The following is a 15,073-nucleotide window of genomic DNA, read 5'->3' as shown; positions in this document are numbered from 1 at the left end:
AGAACTACCACTAAGTATTCTTTATCCCTCTCCAACACCCTCACCTCCAAAAAAGTGCCCAAAACTCATTGCCCATCCGTTTCCCCAATTTAAATACAAACACCTACAATGTGAAGATTTTGTTCCATTCTGGATTGAGGTTCCTGTAGACAGTATGTGTCAGCAGTCTGTCATTGTTCAATTCAACTACACAAAACGGGTCACTTTTACCTGTAAAAGAAAATTTGGAATGAATTTTATGAGCTACAAAAACAAATGGTGAGGAAAGTTTAAATAAAAACAAGTTTGGGGGGTTGTTTCTCATTTTCTGAGCTTCACTGTAATGGTCTGCACTATATTCAAGATATTCATAACAGGCTACTCATCTCCATAACCTATTTACATTCTTTGCTAAAAGAACAATTCCTTAGTCTTAAAAAAAAAAAAAAAAAGACAAAAAATCACTATACCAACTCTCCTGATGAAAACCAGCATGTTCCTAAAGGTTGCCAGGCACCCTTGTGAGACAGCTAAGAGAACTTTACTTCAATGGTACCAGTTGTCCATTGACTTTAAGGATAACATAATGAGAGTATTTTGGTAAGAAGGAAATGTATTATTCTGTATTATTCGTAACAACATAGCACCTCCAAAAATTATCCAAAGACTATTATGCTGTATCATGTTTCACACTGTAAACAAATCCTCTCCCCAAAATCAAAGAATCTTAAAGACAGCCTCGTACAAGAGCCTAACATAAGACAAAGTGGGCAAGTACAATCAAACAATGAGATTATATGGGCAGGAATGATGGGCTGTAGTCACAGCACAACAGAAAGTCAGACGTGGTTGATATTTTATTATATGTTAAAGCATAATCAAGTAGTTTTGGATATATTTAAAAAGAGGTCCCTCAGCATGAAAGCCACCAGAGGAGAAAGTAAGAAGTTGCTGCTTTGAAAATGCATCAAGCAAGATAACAGAAATGGATATGGAGGATTATTTCTTTTCCTTTAAAGAAAAGGAATGGACAAAGCAAGTGTGTGTCTGTGTGTTTGTGTGTCCTTACATATGAAATAGGCTGCTTACAGCAAAAGACTGCAGGTGAGCAGTGTGTAGATACTAAGGGAAGCACAAAAAATCCAGTAACAACTGCAAGTTTAGGGGTAAACCATGAAACTGACATTAACCTTTTCAAGGTTTGTTTTTGGAAAGGAGTCATGGTTTAAGCCCACCTGGAAGCTGCTCCCCTCTTCCCCAACCCCTCTCTCAGGTGAGAGAAACAAAAGACAGAAATTAGGGGTTGAGATAACAACTTAATGGAAACACCAATGAGATAAGAAAGCAAAGAGTAACTTTTCACACCTGCACTTTTTCTCCCCAAGACCAAGACAATGAAAAAAACCACAATGGCAGACAAATCCTACAGTCAGGGCCAGCACCAACCCACCATTCCACTTGCCGCACGCTCCCCCGGAGAGGGAGAAAACGTGAAGAAGAGAAAGGGAGAAAATGAGAAGTGCTGCCAAACCTCTGCACTGCCCCTGTTTTCCTCCACCAGAAGCCATGACCTCTTCATCTTGGAAGTGAGACTCCATGGCTTCCACCTGCCAGCGATGATTTGAGTGGTACAGAATAACAGTCTAGACAGGCCCACATGGTTCCAGGCTCTGCCCTCGCACATCTTTGGCCAAACTAGGGCAATACCCACTCCTTATTCTATACCATCTACATCATAGCCAGAGCCTACACCTTTCAAGTATTTACAAAGATATATATACTAAAAAATATACACAAGCATAGGTATCATTTCCATTGTCAATGGTTGTCCCTCCACGATGTCTGTTGTGTTCACTAAGTCCATGCCTGTGAGTTCTGTCCTAGATGTCTTCCAGGGCAGGAGGGCTGCTGTGCTGTCAGGTGGTTGCAAGGTGCATCATGAGCTCATGACTGGTGTATCTGGAGCAGTCCATGCCCACTGGCCATGGTAGTTATGGCACGCAGTGGCAGGGTCATTCAGCAACCAACATTACATACACAGTCTGACATTACAGACTATTCCCACTCAAAAATCAAATCCCCCTGAGGTACACATCGTGTTTCCCCATCCATCTGCATCACCCACCAAGAGCGCTCAACTGCTTGAGCAAAAACAATCCCATGAGTGAGTTTGCCTTTGCTTGAGGCAGGACTAATCCAAACTGTGTTCCCCAACACATTTCTCATGTGTACCATGGGGACTTGACTCCTTTCTACAGTATGTGGAGGTTTTGATTGGGCAGGGCCAGCTTGATTGGGAGAGCCTCGGGTGTTAACTAACCAGGTGGCCTTTGTTAAATGTAGATCCCAATGTTTGAAGGTCCCACCACCCATTGCTTTCAGTGTGGTTTTTAACAGTCCACTGTACTGTTCAGTTTTCCCAGAGGCTGGTGCATGACAGGGAATATGATACCCACTCAATACTGTGCTCTCTGGCCCAGGGGTCTCTGAGGTTATTTTTGAAATGAGTCCTGTTGTACAACTCAATTTTCAATTCTTTCTGGGGTGCCATATCACCACAGGACTTGATTTCAAGGCCCAAGATGGTGTTCAAGGCAGAGGTATGAGCCACAGGGTGCATCTCTGGCCATCCAGTGGTTCTTTACACCATTGTCAACACGTAGTGCTTACTCTGGCAGATTTGCAGAGCGCGATGTGGCCTACCCATATTTATATTCTGACCATCATCCACCATACCACAGGCGCTTTACTTGCTTGGCCTGCTTGATCACAGAGCATGTTTCCCAGTTATCGATCCCCTGGGAAATAGTGTCCATCATTAAGTCCACCACTTGACCATGTGCCCATCTGTATGTTGCATCTCTTCCCTGATGGCATGAGGCATCTTGGGCCCACCGAGCCAGAAAAAATTCACTCGCATGTTGCCAGTCCAGATCCACCAGGTACTTTAATCTTGGCAGCTTAATTCACTTGTCTGTTCTTGCAATGCTGTTTAGTAGCCTGACTCTTGAGTACACATGCATATCCATGACATAATTTTACAGCCAACTTCTCTACACAGGCAATGACGTCCTCCCCCAATTCGGCAGTCCAGATGGGTTTACCTCTGCACTGCAATTAGTCTTTTTCTATTGGTCTAACCACCTCCACAGGGTGTTTGCTACCATCCATCAGTCAGTGTAGAGGTAGAGCACTAGCCATTTCTCTTGTTCAGTGACATCTAAAGTCAGTTGGATGGCTTCCAGCTCTGCATCTTGATCCACTTTGTCTCTCACTACCTGCTGCAACTTGCTACATAGTACTGCATATGGCAGCTTTCCATTTTCAATTTGTCCCTACAATACAGCAGGAACCCTCAGAGAAGGGAGTGTATTGCTTTTCATTTTCAGGTAGCTGATTATATCATCTCATCTCCTCAGCACGCCACCATCTCTTTCTCTTATGATGATGATGATCCAAGATTTTTTCCTTCAGGAGAGTTTATGGTAACTTCCAAGATCACTTGGTGATTTGGGTTTCCTGTTTGAGCTCCATCTGTGATCGGAGTGATCCACTTACTCTATGTAGCATCAGTGGTATGATGTGTTGAAGGAACTTTCCCCTTGAACGTCCCACCCAGCACTGGCAGTTGAGGTGCCAGGAAGAGCTGTTCTTTGGTGCCAATCACTTCTGAAGCAGCTTGAACTCCTTCATATGCTGCCAAGACCTCTTTTTCAGTTGGGATGTAGGCCTCAGATCCTTCGTATCCCTGACTCCACAATCCCAGGCTTCATCCATGAGTCCCCATAGGTTATTTTTGCCAGACTCCAGAAAGGAGCATTCTCCCTAGTTACAGCGTAGAGCACATCTTTCCCATCTTATCTTGTGGCCCCAGGGCTACTGCACAACCAATCTCCTGTTTAATTTGTTCAAAAGCTTGTTGTTGTTCAGGACCCCACTAGAAATCATTCCTCTTTTGTGACACATGATAAAGAGGGTTTGCAATCTGACTGTTGGCATTCTCCAAAAACCCACAGTGCCTAGGAAAGCCTGTATTTCCTTCTTGGTGGTTGGTGAGGACATAGCTGGTACTTTATTAACCACATTGGAACCTGATGACTCCATCTCACCATTTTACTCCTACAAACTGAATTTCCTGGGCAGGTCCCTTGATGTCATTTTGCTTTATGGCAAAACCAGCTTTCAGGAGGATTTGGATTATCTTCTCCCATTTCTCAAGAACTTTCTCAGCTGTGTTGTCCCACACAAGGACATCCTTAATGTCTTGAAAGTGTTCTGGAGCCTCACCCTTTTCCAGTGCAGTCTGGATCAGTTCAAGACAAGGAGTGGGCCTGGGTGTCCACCCCGGGGGTAGTCAGTTTTAGGTGTACTTGACAGCAAACTGTGGCCCGCACTCTGCTGCCAGAGGCATGGAAAAAAACACATTAGCAATGTCAGTGGTGGCACCACTTTGCTGCCTTGGACTCCAGTTCATACTGAAGTTCCAGCACACCTGGCAAATAAGCGGTCAGTGGTGGTGTGACTTTATTCAGGCCATGGTAGTATACTGTCAGTCTCCACTCCCCACTGGACTTGCACACTGGCCATATAGGACTCTTAAAGGGTGAACAAGTCTTCCTGACCACTCCTTGGCTCTCCAGTTCAGGAATCATTCATGGATGGGGGTCACAGAGTCCCAGCTGGAGTGGTATTATCAATGGTGCACTGTTGTAGTGATTGGTACCTGTTGTTCTTCAACCCGCAGCAGACCCACTGCAGAAGTGTCCTCTGAGAGACCAGGTAAGGTGTTCAACAGCCTAATTTCCTCTGTCCCCACAGTAGCTACCCAGAAAGCCCAGCGATGCCCTTTTGGGTCCTTGAAATATCCCCTCCTGAGGTAACCTGTGCCAAGAATACTGGACGAGTTTTAATGTGGTGTTTTTTCCACTTTCTTGGTCAAGCTTACATTAGTTTCCAATATAGTCAGCTGATGGGATACCCTCATCACCCCAGAAATGGAGATAGATTCTGGCCCTACATATCTCGATGACATCAGGGTACATTGTGTGCTGGTGTCAACTAAGTCTTGATACTCCTGTGGGACTGACATGCCAGGCCATTGGATCCACACAGTCCAGTAGATGCTATTGTCCCTTTCCTCCATCTGGCTGGAGGAAGGGCCCCTCTAATTCTGGTCATAGTACTTGCTGTTCCCTTCTCGTAAATATGGTCTGGAGGTCCCTTCAAGAGGATTGAAACTAACATCAGCTCTTTGGTCTGAGGACTTGCCCACTCGAAACTGGAGTAGCATCTCCTCCTTGAAGAACTTCCTGCAGTGGTTGTTCTTCCTCTCAACTCGCATATCCATGCTGCCAGAGCAGAGGTGGGTTTTTCATCCCACTTCCTCTCTGTGGTCATGCAGCTAAAACCACAGGTTACCTTTTGGTGTGTACCCTCTCTCTGGAGCAGGGGGCTGCTTGGTCCCAATAGCAGAGACTCTGGTCCATACTGATGCGGTGTGGGACATGTTTTCTCTAGTTTCCTAAATTTTTTTTATTCTGTCTTCAGTCTTGGACAGAGTAAGGAAAAGGAGGAAGAAAAATATGATCTTCTGATTGCTGGAGCCAGGGAATCACCTAAAGCACTGTTTGTTCTCCTTTCATGGACATCAATGCCAGTGAGTTGGCGTACGATGATGATGAGCTCCATACAAACTTCTGCCACATGGATTGTGTACACTGGACCTCATCTGGATCTACAGGGGACTGCTCGTTATTTGAATCCCTATAGATTACCTCCAGCACAGCTAATTCTCTCAGGTACTGGATACCTTTCTCCATGGTGTCCCAACTGCCTGGGTGCACTACTAGATCATCCTTAAGAGAATACCTTTCTCTCACAGTTGAAAGGAGTCACCTCCGAAGGCTGAGCGTTTCTGTCCTCTTCCAAATGCCTTTGTCAACACCCACATCCTGGGGAAGGGATCCCAGGTGCTTGGCTTCACTACAGTTTAGTTTCATATCATGGGCTTCAATATCTCAACATCAGACCAGGCAGGTCAGTAGGGGCTCACCCAACTGGTGGCTGAAATCTCTTCAGATATATCACAGCTCAGCCAGGGATATGGATTGGTGATTATCTCTGGCCCTGCCTCTTCCTCTTGTTCCAGGATGAAGGTCCTGCTTCCTCTGCATCCCTATGTGAACTGATATGGTCTTGGATTTCTTCTTTTGTACAGGGGCAGCTGCTACCAGCACAGGTTGTTCCTCTGGTTCAGCTGCAGTTTGAGTGGCTGTGGTGCCTGTTGGTCTGTTTTCCTCCTCCTCCCCCTGAGCGTGCTGTCTAATGAAGAGCAGGTTCTGAAAAATTGTAGCTAGGGCTCAAGACACTGGAAAAAGTTGCTCCTCTCTGGAGCTGTCACAGCATTTTCCTTGCCACTTTAACAAGATGCTGTAGCTGTTGAGGGGTGACTTCCAAACTATTGGAGCAGAGAATTTCCTGCAAAACTGGCCCATTTTTTCTCACATTCCATGGTACTCATGACTATGCATCCTCCAGGCAAATCTCTGAATGACCTTCATAGAAATCTCTTTTGTAAATCTAAACACGGTGTAGACCACATTGAGGAGACCTGGCAGAATTAGCAACAAGATCATGCTTTCCTTAACATCCAAAGGGAAGTCAAAATTCTCAAAAGCTGCAGTAACAAGCCTAAGGGAAGAGGGTGAAATTCTGGGGAAAATCATCCTCCCTTGCTCCCCTCCACAGGCCTAGGCCTAGTATGATTATTAATGAATTCCCAAAGGTAGCACCCACGACCAGGGCAGGAGAAAACACTGAAAACACATCACAAGTGACCCTCATTGCCCTTGATATTATCATGCCATAAGCTGCCATCACACAGTACATCAACAAAGAAATCCGGATTCCTCTCCCAGCTCTCAAAAAGAGCACTGTAATGGGCACATAGTGCACATGCAGAAGTATACACAGGGTTAGGTACCACACACAAATGAAAAGACAAGCAATATTGGAAGCATGAGGCTCCATACTTCATACAAAATACCTAGGTAAAAATTGTTTCCAACCAATTCTGTACAGATTTATTGTAATCTCAACCCTTCAGGCCCCACATCGGATGCCAATTAAAGGCTGTCATGGTTTAAGCCCACCTGGAAATTAAACCACAGGCAACAGCTTTTCTCCCCCGCCAACCCCTCCCTCAGGTGACAGAAACAAAAGACAGAAATCATGGATTGAGATAACAACTTACTGGAAACACCAATGAGATAGAAAGCAAACAGTAACAGTGTAGAGGGTGATTACATGCAAAATGCTCACTGAGTCACAGACGGTACCACCCCACCACTCCCTCCACTACGTTTTTTTCCTACAAGCCTGAGACAATGAAAAACAATGACACACAAACTTTCCACACCTGCACTTTTTCTCCCCAAGACCAAGACAATGAAAAAAACCACAATGGCAGACAAATCCTACAGTCAGGGCCAGCACCAACCCACCATTCCAGTCACCACACACTCCCCCAGAAAGGGAGAAAATGGCTGCCAAACCTCTGCACTGCCCCTGTTCTCCTTCACCAGAAGTCATGACCCCTTCATCTCGGAAGTGAGACTCCGTGACTTCCACCTGCCAGCAATGATTTGAGTGGTACAGAATAACAGTCTAGACAGGCCCACATGGCTCCAGGCTCTGCCCTCACACATCTTTGGCCAAACTAGGACAAAAGGATAAGAATAAAAGTAGACACCTGAATCTGATGCTTAAGAACAGCTTGGCTGTCTGAAAAGGGAGCTCTCCAAAGTGGTAGGAAGGAAGGGTGATGGAATGGGTATCTGCAGGGTTTAAGGACAATCCTGAAATTTCCTAGAAGGTTAAGAAGGGGTAGCGAGGTAGACCTAAGGAACAGCTATGATGGAAAGAACACTAACGAGAACATGAGGGGTATGGTGGGAAGATCTCTTTCAATAAAGAGGCAATAAAGGGAAGAAATCACATTGTGGACTAAATTATTTAACTAATATTTCAAATTATGACAGTAATGGCAAGAGCTATAAATGCTCTCCAAGACATAGACATGCTATCCTGCTTTTATATTTTTATTTTCTCCAGTAACTGAAGGGAGTAACCTTTGCCTTTGGCAGAGTACAAGTGTACACATTATTTTCATGTAAGTAGAAGGCCGAACAACAAATTGCAGCTGCCTGGACCCAGGGGAACTTTGTCTGATGTAAATGAACAATTGAGTTGCATAGTACCTCATGGCTTGCTCTTCTCTCCAGACTTTTTTTTGGGCAGTAAACTCTTCAAAATATATTGAATGTTGGCATTGGCCTTCCACAATTAAATCTAGCATACTATACAATTGTATTTCACAATGTCTTCAATAATTGTGTATTATTTTTTCATGCATTATTAGAAACCATAAATTGAGTAGCTACAGTAGCTACATTAGTGGGGCTACATTAATGATATTAGGGAAGCACATAATTTGTTTCACACCTTATACAAATGACACTGAAATCAATACTTAGATAAAGCTGTCTAGGGACCACATCTCCCAAACTGCAGTATCGATTTTGACTACATCAAGGGTTGGTGTGCATATTATTAACTTTAATGATAAAGAATTATTGTTTTAAACACATTGTGAATCATAGTTAATTAATGCTTACCTTGTCTAGAAAATCATATATTGCTGAATGTTTCCCACTGAAAAATGATTCAATTCATTAGTCAGCAGAAATGGATGTGCCACACATCTCAAGGTTTTCCTACTTCATGAGGCTAAATGGTAGTAGGAAACCTAAACTATTTATATTACTGGAGTTCTTTAGCTTTCAGTATTTGAAAAAGAAGCAACCAGAAGATAGTTAAAATTACAAGGCAGCACTGACACAGCAGGTGGACTACTGCATCTCAATTTTTGAAGTATTATCAATCATATTTGCAGATGGTGGTGCAATGTGAGTTGAGCTTATGAAACATATACAGACACAGGAAATTACATTGCAGCATATACAGGCCATTGCTTAGAAATAAAGAGAGGGTATTTACTACATTTATTTATTTTCTGTGCCTCTTGGCATGCACTTTTTCAATGACTCTTCTCATAGATTTATATGGGTATCAATCAATAATATGTAACATTAATTACAGAGCTTCTCAATCAAAACAAAGACAAATGGTTTTCAGAAATGAAAAAATCCCTCATTGACAGTCAACATTTCATACCTCCTTTCTCCTATCATTTGAAAATACTACAAGAACAAATTTGAATAGAGGCAATATCATGAAATGGTTCAATGGAAGATTCAAATACCATGGCTGACAAAGTCTCCCAGCTTTGAACATCTCTGCTAAGGAATATTGGTTTTATCATATAAAGAGATTATGAAGTTCCCATATGCACCTTCGCCATTGCCTACGGGCACTTCTTCCATATGCTAAAACACTCATAACCAAGATGGGCATCTGAAAGGCACCACTCATGGCTGACAGGCTCAACATAAGGTATGTGCAAACATTATTAAAACACTAACACAAATAAATGAACATTATTCAGAAAGACAAAGACAGAGCAATGCACGAAGACTTGAAACTCATATCTATCTATCTATCTATCTATCTATCTATCATCTTTCAAGTTGTCATTATTAGAAAGAGTAACTGCAATCTTAACTCTCACTGAAAGCCTTGGCAACCTGCTGCATTGCAAGAGTATTCCAAATTATGGGATCATTCCCAATGAAAGCCTTAAGAGAACACTAAAAAAGTAAAAAATTTCCTTAGGTCTCCTTGGTCTCTAGGAGGACCCAAAAGATCCAACATCACTATATTATTCAAAACCAGTATCTTAAGCACAACACAACAGGCAACTTCAGACAACTTTTGTCAGTTAATGTGATTAGTTATTTCAAACAAGAGATACAGAAACGGTTTTCCTCATTTTTATATAAAAGAACCACACATGTTCAGAAGAGTATGTGCTCTCCCTCTATCTTTTCTAAAAGTATCTGATTAGACTAGTGCTGCCTATGCTCAGTTATATCAGTTATATTACATTGTCATGACAATGCCTTTCACTATAGACTAAACCACAACTGTTGTATATAAGTGTATATAACCTGTCATATGTCAAGAAATTCCACCAAACCCTCTGTATCTACTGAGGATCTTCCAACTAGCAATCCCTGTTCTTTGCTTTTTGTAGGCCTCCAGCTACTGTTCCAGTGACTTTACAGACATTTAGCTATTGATCAGGCAGACATCCACAACAAACTTCTGAATACAATCCTAAGCATGTGGTCAGTGCTGTACAAGAGTAAGATGACCACCATCTGCCTAAGGCACACATTAAAAGCATGCTCCCAGCAGCACCAACACCAACACTGAAAATTTTGAGTATCCCATGACCACAGTGGGGCTAACTGCTATCACACCCTACCACTGATTGCAGGAATTCATGATAAAAGTAGGTAGCAATAAGACAAAACACACCTTTCAACTTACTGAAATCAAACTTGCAGAAAACCTCAATACAAAAATCTCGTTTATGCATTCTGTTGCAGTAAGGTCTCTTGCTTTTTGGTGTCTACTTGTACAGTCCTAAGGGCTCCTGAAATTATAGAAATAAACTGCTAATTTACATAATATACATAATATGCATAATTGGAAGGAAAAGCAACTTCTCTTTTGACAGATCTCCCTCACCCCTTTTCCCCCTTTACCCATTACAGAACTAGACTATCTGAGAATGAACTCTAGGAGTTCAACTCCGTAATGTATGCCACCACTGAAAAAAAGCCCTAAAGAACTATTTATCTTTTGAAGCTTTGAATTCTGTCTTATATTTATCTTTGAAGCTTTTGAATTTTAGGCCCCATGTTGCATCTAGTTTGACAGATACCCTTGTTTGTGCTATGCTACGTCTTTAGACATTGCAAGACCAGAGCACAAATTGAGATTACCTTACTTAGATCTAAGAAAAGTATTTTACTTCAGTCAGCACTGTGTCCCTCACACTGCACATCATGCACACATTAATTTAATTTAGTCTTTTATTTGTCATCTTATTTCTCAGAACTACCACATGGCCCTAGACGAACTGTACACCCATAACCTGCAATCAGCCCAAAAAAGAGCCTTTCCAAAAAGAGATAGCAACCAGGAACAAGAGATGTGTTATTTGTTGTTTTCTTCAAAACTCAAAGTCCCTTAGAGCCCAGGAAGTCCTTCACAAACAAATCAAAGTTAGTTGGAAGCTCAGATTCATTATCTGTTTTGACTGGTCACCTAAATATTTTTCTCTCGCAAGAAAATATAAAATGCACTTTTTCATGATGGAAAAGAGACCTAAATAGTGACTGATAAAAGCAACCTTTAACTGCTTCTCAAAATAGTTAGAAAATCAAAACAACAAAGCCCTAATCTCCACACAATTTTAGCTTCTGGATTTTCTTCTCAGGTAGCCACAGCACCACATTGCCTGTGTTTTTTAGTGGAAAAGTCTGGGAAAGGCCCTTTCCATCAGTTCAAACAACACAGGACTTTCATCTGGCACTCTATGCTGAAATTCATAAAGAAGCACCAAACCTATCAGGTGACTTGTGAACCCTCGTATAATGATGGTCATGGGCTGGTGGACTGGTCTCACACCCACCACCACAGCCTACCTTCCAGGCTGGAAGTGAGCTGAACTGTCCAATGTAGGGGGCAGGTAGAACAACAAACCATTGGGGGTCATCTCAAATTCAACTACAAAAGTACTACTTTTTCACAAGAGATGGTAAAGACACATGACCAATTCAGATGCAAGGATCTTTTATTTGTCTAATTATGAACTTTATTTGAGTGTTAGAGCTATCAAACTGCAATATGATATAAATTATATTTCTGGGCAATTTATATAGACCTGTCCTTCAATGGTCCCCAAGGTGCAAATTATCCAACATCAATTTTTGATTCTTGGCAAACTGTTTTCCAGAAAAAATTAATTTTGAGACATAGCAGTTCTTTCAAACAATTCAATATAATTGCACTTTCGCACTCATTTCCTAGCTCCACTTGTACACAAAGCAGACTCTTCTTTGATGAAAAGCTGTCAAATCTTAAATTTGCCCATCTTTTTTGCCATGTTTTGTAGAATTTCAACTGTGATTTTTTTCATTATAAAATTCTATTAAATACAGGCATTTTTCTCCAGAAAACTGCATGTCATCTACATGTTAACCAGTTAATATTGTAAAACAGAAGACTTTAGTAAAAAAAAAAATTGAAATATCTATATTTATGCAGTAGGAAAATTCTCTGTTTTAGAAAGGAAGAAAACACTTGTGTACAGTAATAAACATCATGCTTTTCTACTGTCAATCACTGAAATTCCACTGAATCCTGGAGAAAAGAAAATGAAAAATCATAAAGACCATCAGTCACCGCAGAAAGGCTTACTCTCTTAATTAAGGCTGCCATGGGCTCTTCATAGGAATCACCATTGATGTAATTTCAGAGTATGTGCAAGCAAGAGAGCACACAGGAGATCTACATGTCCTCTAAAACTTATCGCACTTCTTATGTATTAACTCACAAGGGGCAGCAGATAGCATTGGGTTAGATACCCATAAGTCTTGCAGAGGTACTTCTACCATGGCTATGGAAAACCTGCAATGTTTCAGTAAAACTCCAGAGAAACAAATAATTTCATAATTTTTCCATTTCACAGTTCATAAAGTTAAAAAAACTGATAAAAAGTCAATTTCAGCATTAGCTACACCATGAACCAACTTTAATCAGATCACTAGCCTTATTCTAAACTAAGTATTATATAATTGTTGCATTATTGATATTACATTACCAAATTGAACTAAAAATGCTTTGGACAGTTAAAAAACTTGATAAGGAATTTCAATTCCATTTCTACATTTAAAAGTCAAGTTCTCAAACCATAACTTCACAAAGTTCAGCCAACATTAACATGGCTATGAAAGCCAAAATATTGTTTGAATATTTCATAGACTATTATGATTCTCCCCTACCTCTGGCCATGCCTATCCATTACGGATCTAAGTCCCCACAGCTAAAAAGGCCGTTATTTTTTTAGAAGACAAGGCAGCCAGTTCATGACTCTGGGGGGCAGTGCCACTCATGCAGACACTAATGTCACTAATGTTGTTCCAAGCTCCCTGCCAGCCAGCTGCTTGCAGCAGAGCAGTCAGTCTGACCTTTGGCCAGGAGGAGGAATGGCTCAATAGCATGAGAAGCTGCCTTATCTAATGGATAAATACAGAACCCAAGTGAAATGCCACCTTTGACAAGGACTTGCTCTGTTGGCCTTAGCTGAGGCAGTTAACCTTTCTTAGTTTTCCATCTTTAAAATGGGAATTATAATTCCACTCTATCTGTGCTGATGCAAACATGTTGCAACAGACTGATACCATGAATGCTTGAGGTATCTTACAAGGCAAGTCAGTGTAAAGCCACAATGAAGTTAAACTCATTTCCACGGAATATTTCCAGAAAAAAGAATTAATCCCAAGCCATCTTTTCACTGTATGTATAATTATAAATGCTATGTTTAACAAAAAATATACTTTAATAAAATATCTTTAAAAAACATCTTTTAAATCCTGATTTTTCCATTACTATGCTAGAACTGGTACTTAAAATCCAGTAGCTTTGCTGTACATGATATTGGACCAAAGTCTCCAGGTGACCTATATGATAGGACTTGATGAAATATTTTATCTACCATAGAATACTGCCCATCTACTAGATTTTTGTATTTTGTGGAGATAGTTTAAGTGTATATTGAAATCTGTTTGCACTAATTGACAGAGCAAATTACTTTTGGAACCGTATTTCCAAAGGGCCTGTGAATTTATTCCTTCAATTTTATACGCATGGGCTTCCATACCTTTGTGAATTTAATGTTTGTGTTCATCGCTCTGACATTTCCTAGCATTTGAAGAACCATTTCAGAGACCATTTTTGCACATGTGATGTTAGGACAGTTTAGCAGGACAGATTTTAGAAAAGACATTTACATTCAGCACAATTAGCTATCTTGGTCTCTTCATCCTACTTTCAAGCACTGTAATCAAAATCTTAACATGGAATTTTCTTAGAAGAGAGGCTGACTTCCAGACATAAAACTGAAAAAGAAAAAAAAAAAAAAGGAAATCTGACTCATTTTCCATGTTTAGTTTCTCTTCTTTAGAGGAGAAAAAGCCTGAAAAGCTTTTGAAAACAAACCTAAACATCACCGAGCTCTTTAGTAAAATCTCTCTGATATATAAGGTTCTGAAATCACACTACGCAGAAAAAACACAGACAAATGACTAATAATGAGGACAGAAATACAAATAAATTTACTTCTAATGAAGACTGAAGACACAGTAATCAAAGTGTTAAAAATTCATTTCATGCACACTTCATTTGCCTCTTAGCTGATATTTATCACATAATTCTGTGAGAAAGTGGAGGCCTAAGATGCTCCAGATAAATGTCTCAATTAATTGTACAGAGGTAGCCCTCTTTGAGCTGAACCAGAGCTGTGAGCTCTTTATTAAAAGCACTATTCTGTAGCCTGTAACCTTGTTCCTTGACTCCTCTCTAGTTTCCAATTTAAACAAGTCCCCATGCGGCCCACTCTAAAGGGCTTTGTCTCCCTGTCATTGTTATGAGAGCCAAGGCATCCTGGAAGTGTGAAATCAGACCTCATGAGCTGAACGGTTCCCCAGGGAACACAAGACCTCGCAGAAGGTCAAAGTCATGGGCTGGACCATCTGAAAGCGTCTGATCGCTGGTCTGTGACACAGCAAGAAGGGTGGGGGCAGGGGAAGAAGGGAGCCAGGGGGCTAGAATTGAACACATCTTAATTAAAGCCCAAAGACTACAAAACAAGCTATTTTCTACTCAGGCCATCTTATGTAGCTTGAGTTTTGCTCTGCTAATGAATCTGAGCTGCTATTATTCTTTAAAACCAGCACTTCTGCTGAGATCGATCAAACCTGTGGCACATCTTTTCCCACCCTGCTTACTTTTTATCAATGATAAGGCAGAGATTTTGAATTTTATTTCATGACACAAGGAAAAG

The 15,073-nt window shown here is 41.1% G+C and overlaps 1 protein-coding gene across 9 annotated transcripts in view; it reads right to left on the bottom strand.

Moving 5' to 3' along the window:
• MCTP1 (multiple C2 and transmembrane domain containing 1) overlaps nt 1-15,073 on the bottom strand; it is a 236,581-nt gene that overhangs the window by 110,539 nt on the left and 110,969 nt on the right. For all 9 annotated transcript variants that reach the window (XM_032096447.1, XM_032096449.1, XM_032096450.1 and 6 more), the window contains one exon: nt 108-210. In XM_032096447.1, the coding sequence (XP_031952338.1) occupies nt 108-210 (103 nt within the window). The remainder of the gene's footprint in view (nt 1-107; nt 211-15,073) is intronic.

Source organism: Corvus moneduloides, chromosome Z (assembly GCF_009650955.1).
Source record: "Corvus moneduloides isolate bCorMon1 chromosome Z, bCorMon1.pri, whole genome shotgun sequence".
In the NCBI taxonomy this organism is placed as follows: Eukaryota; Metazoa; Chordata; class Aves; order Passeriformes; family Corvidae; genus Corvus; species Corvus moneduloides.
This window is presented reverse-complemented; position numbering and strand designations above follow the sequence as displayed.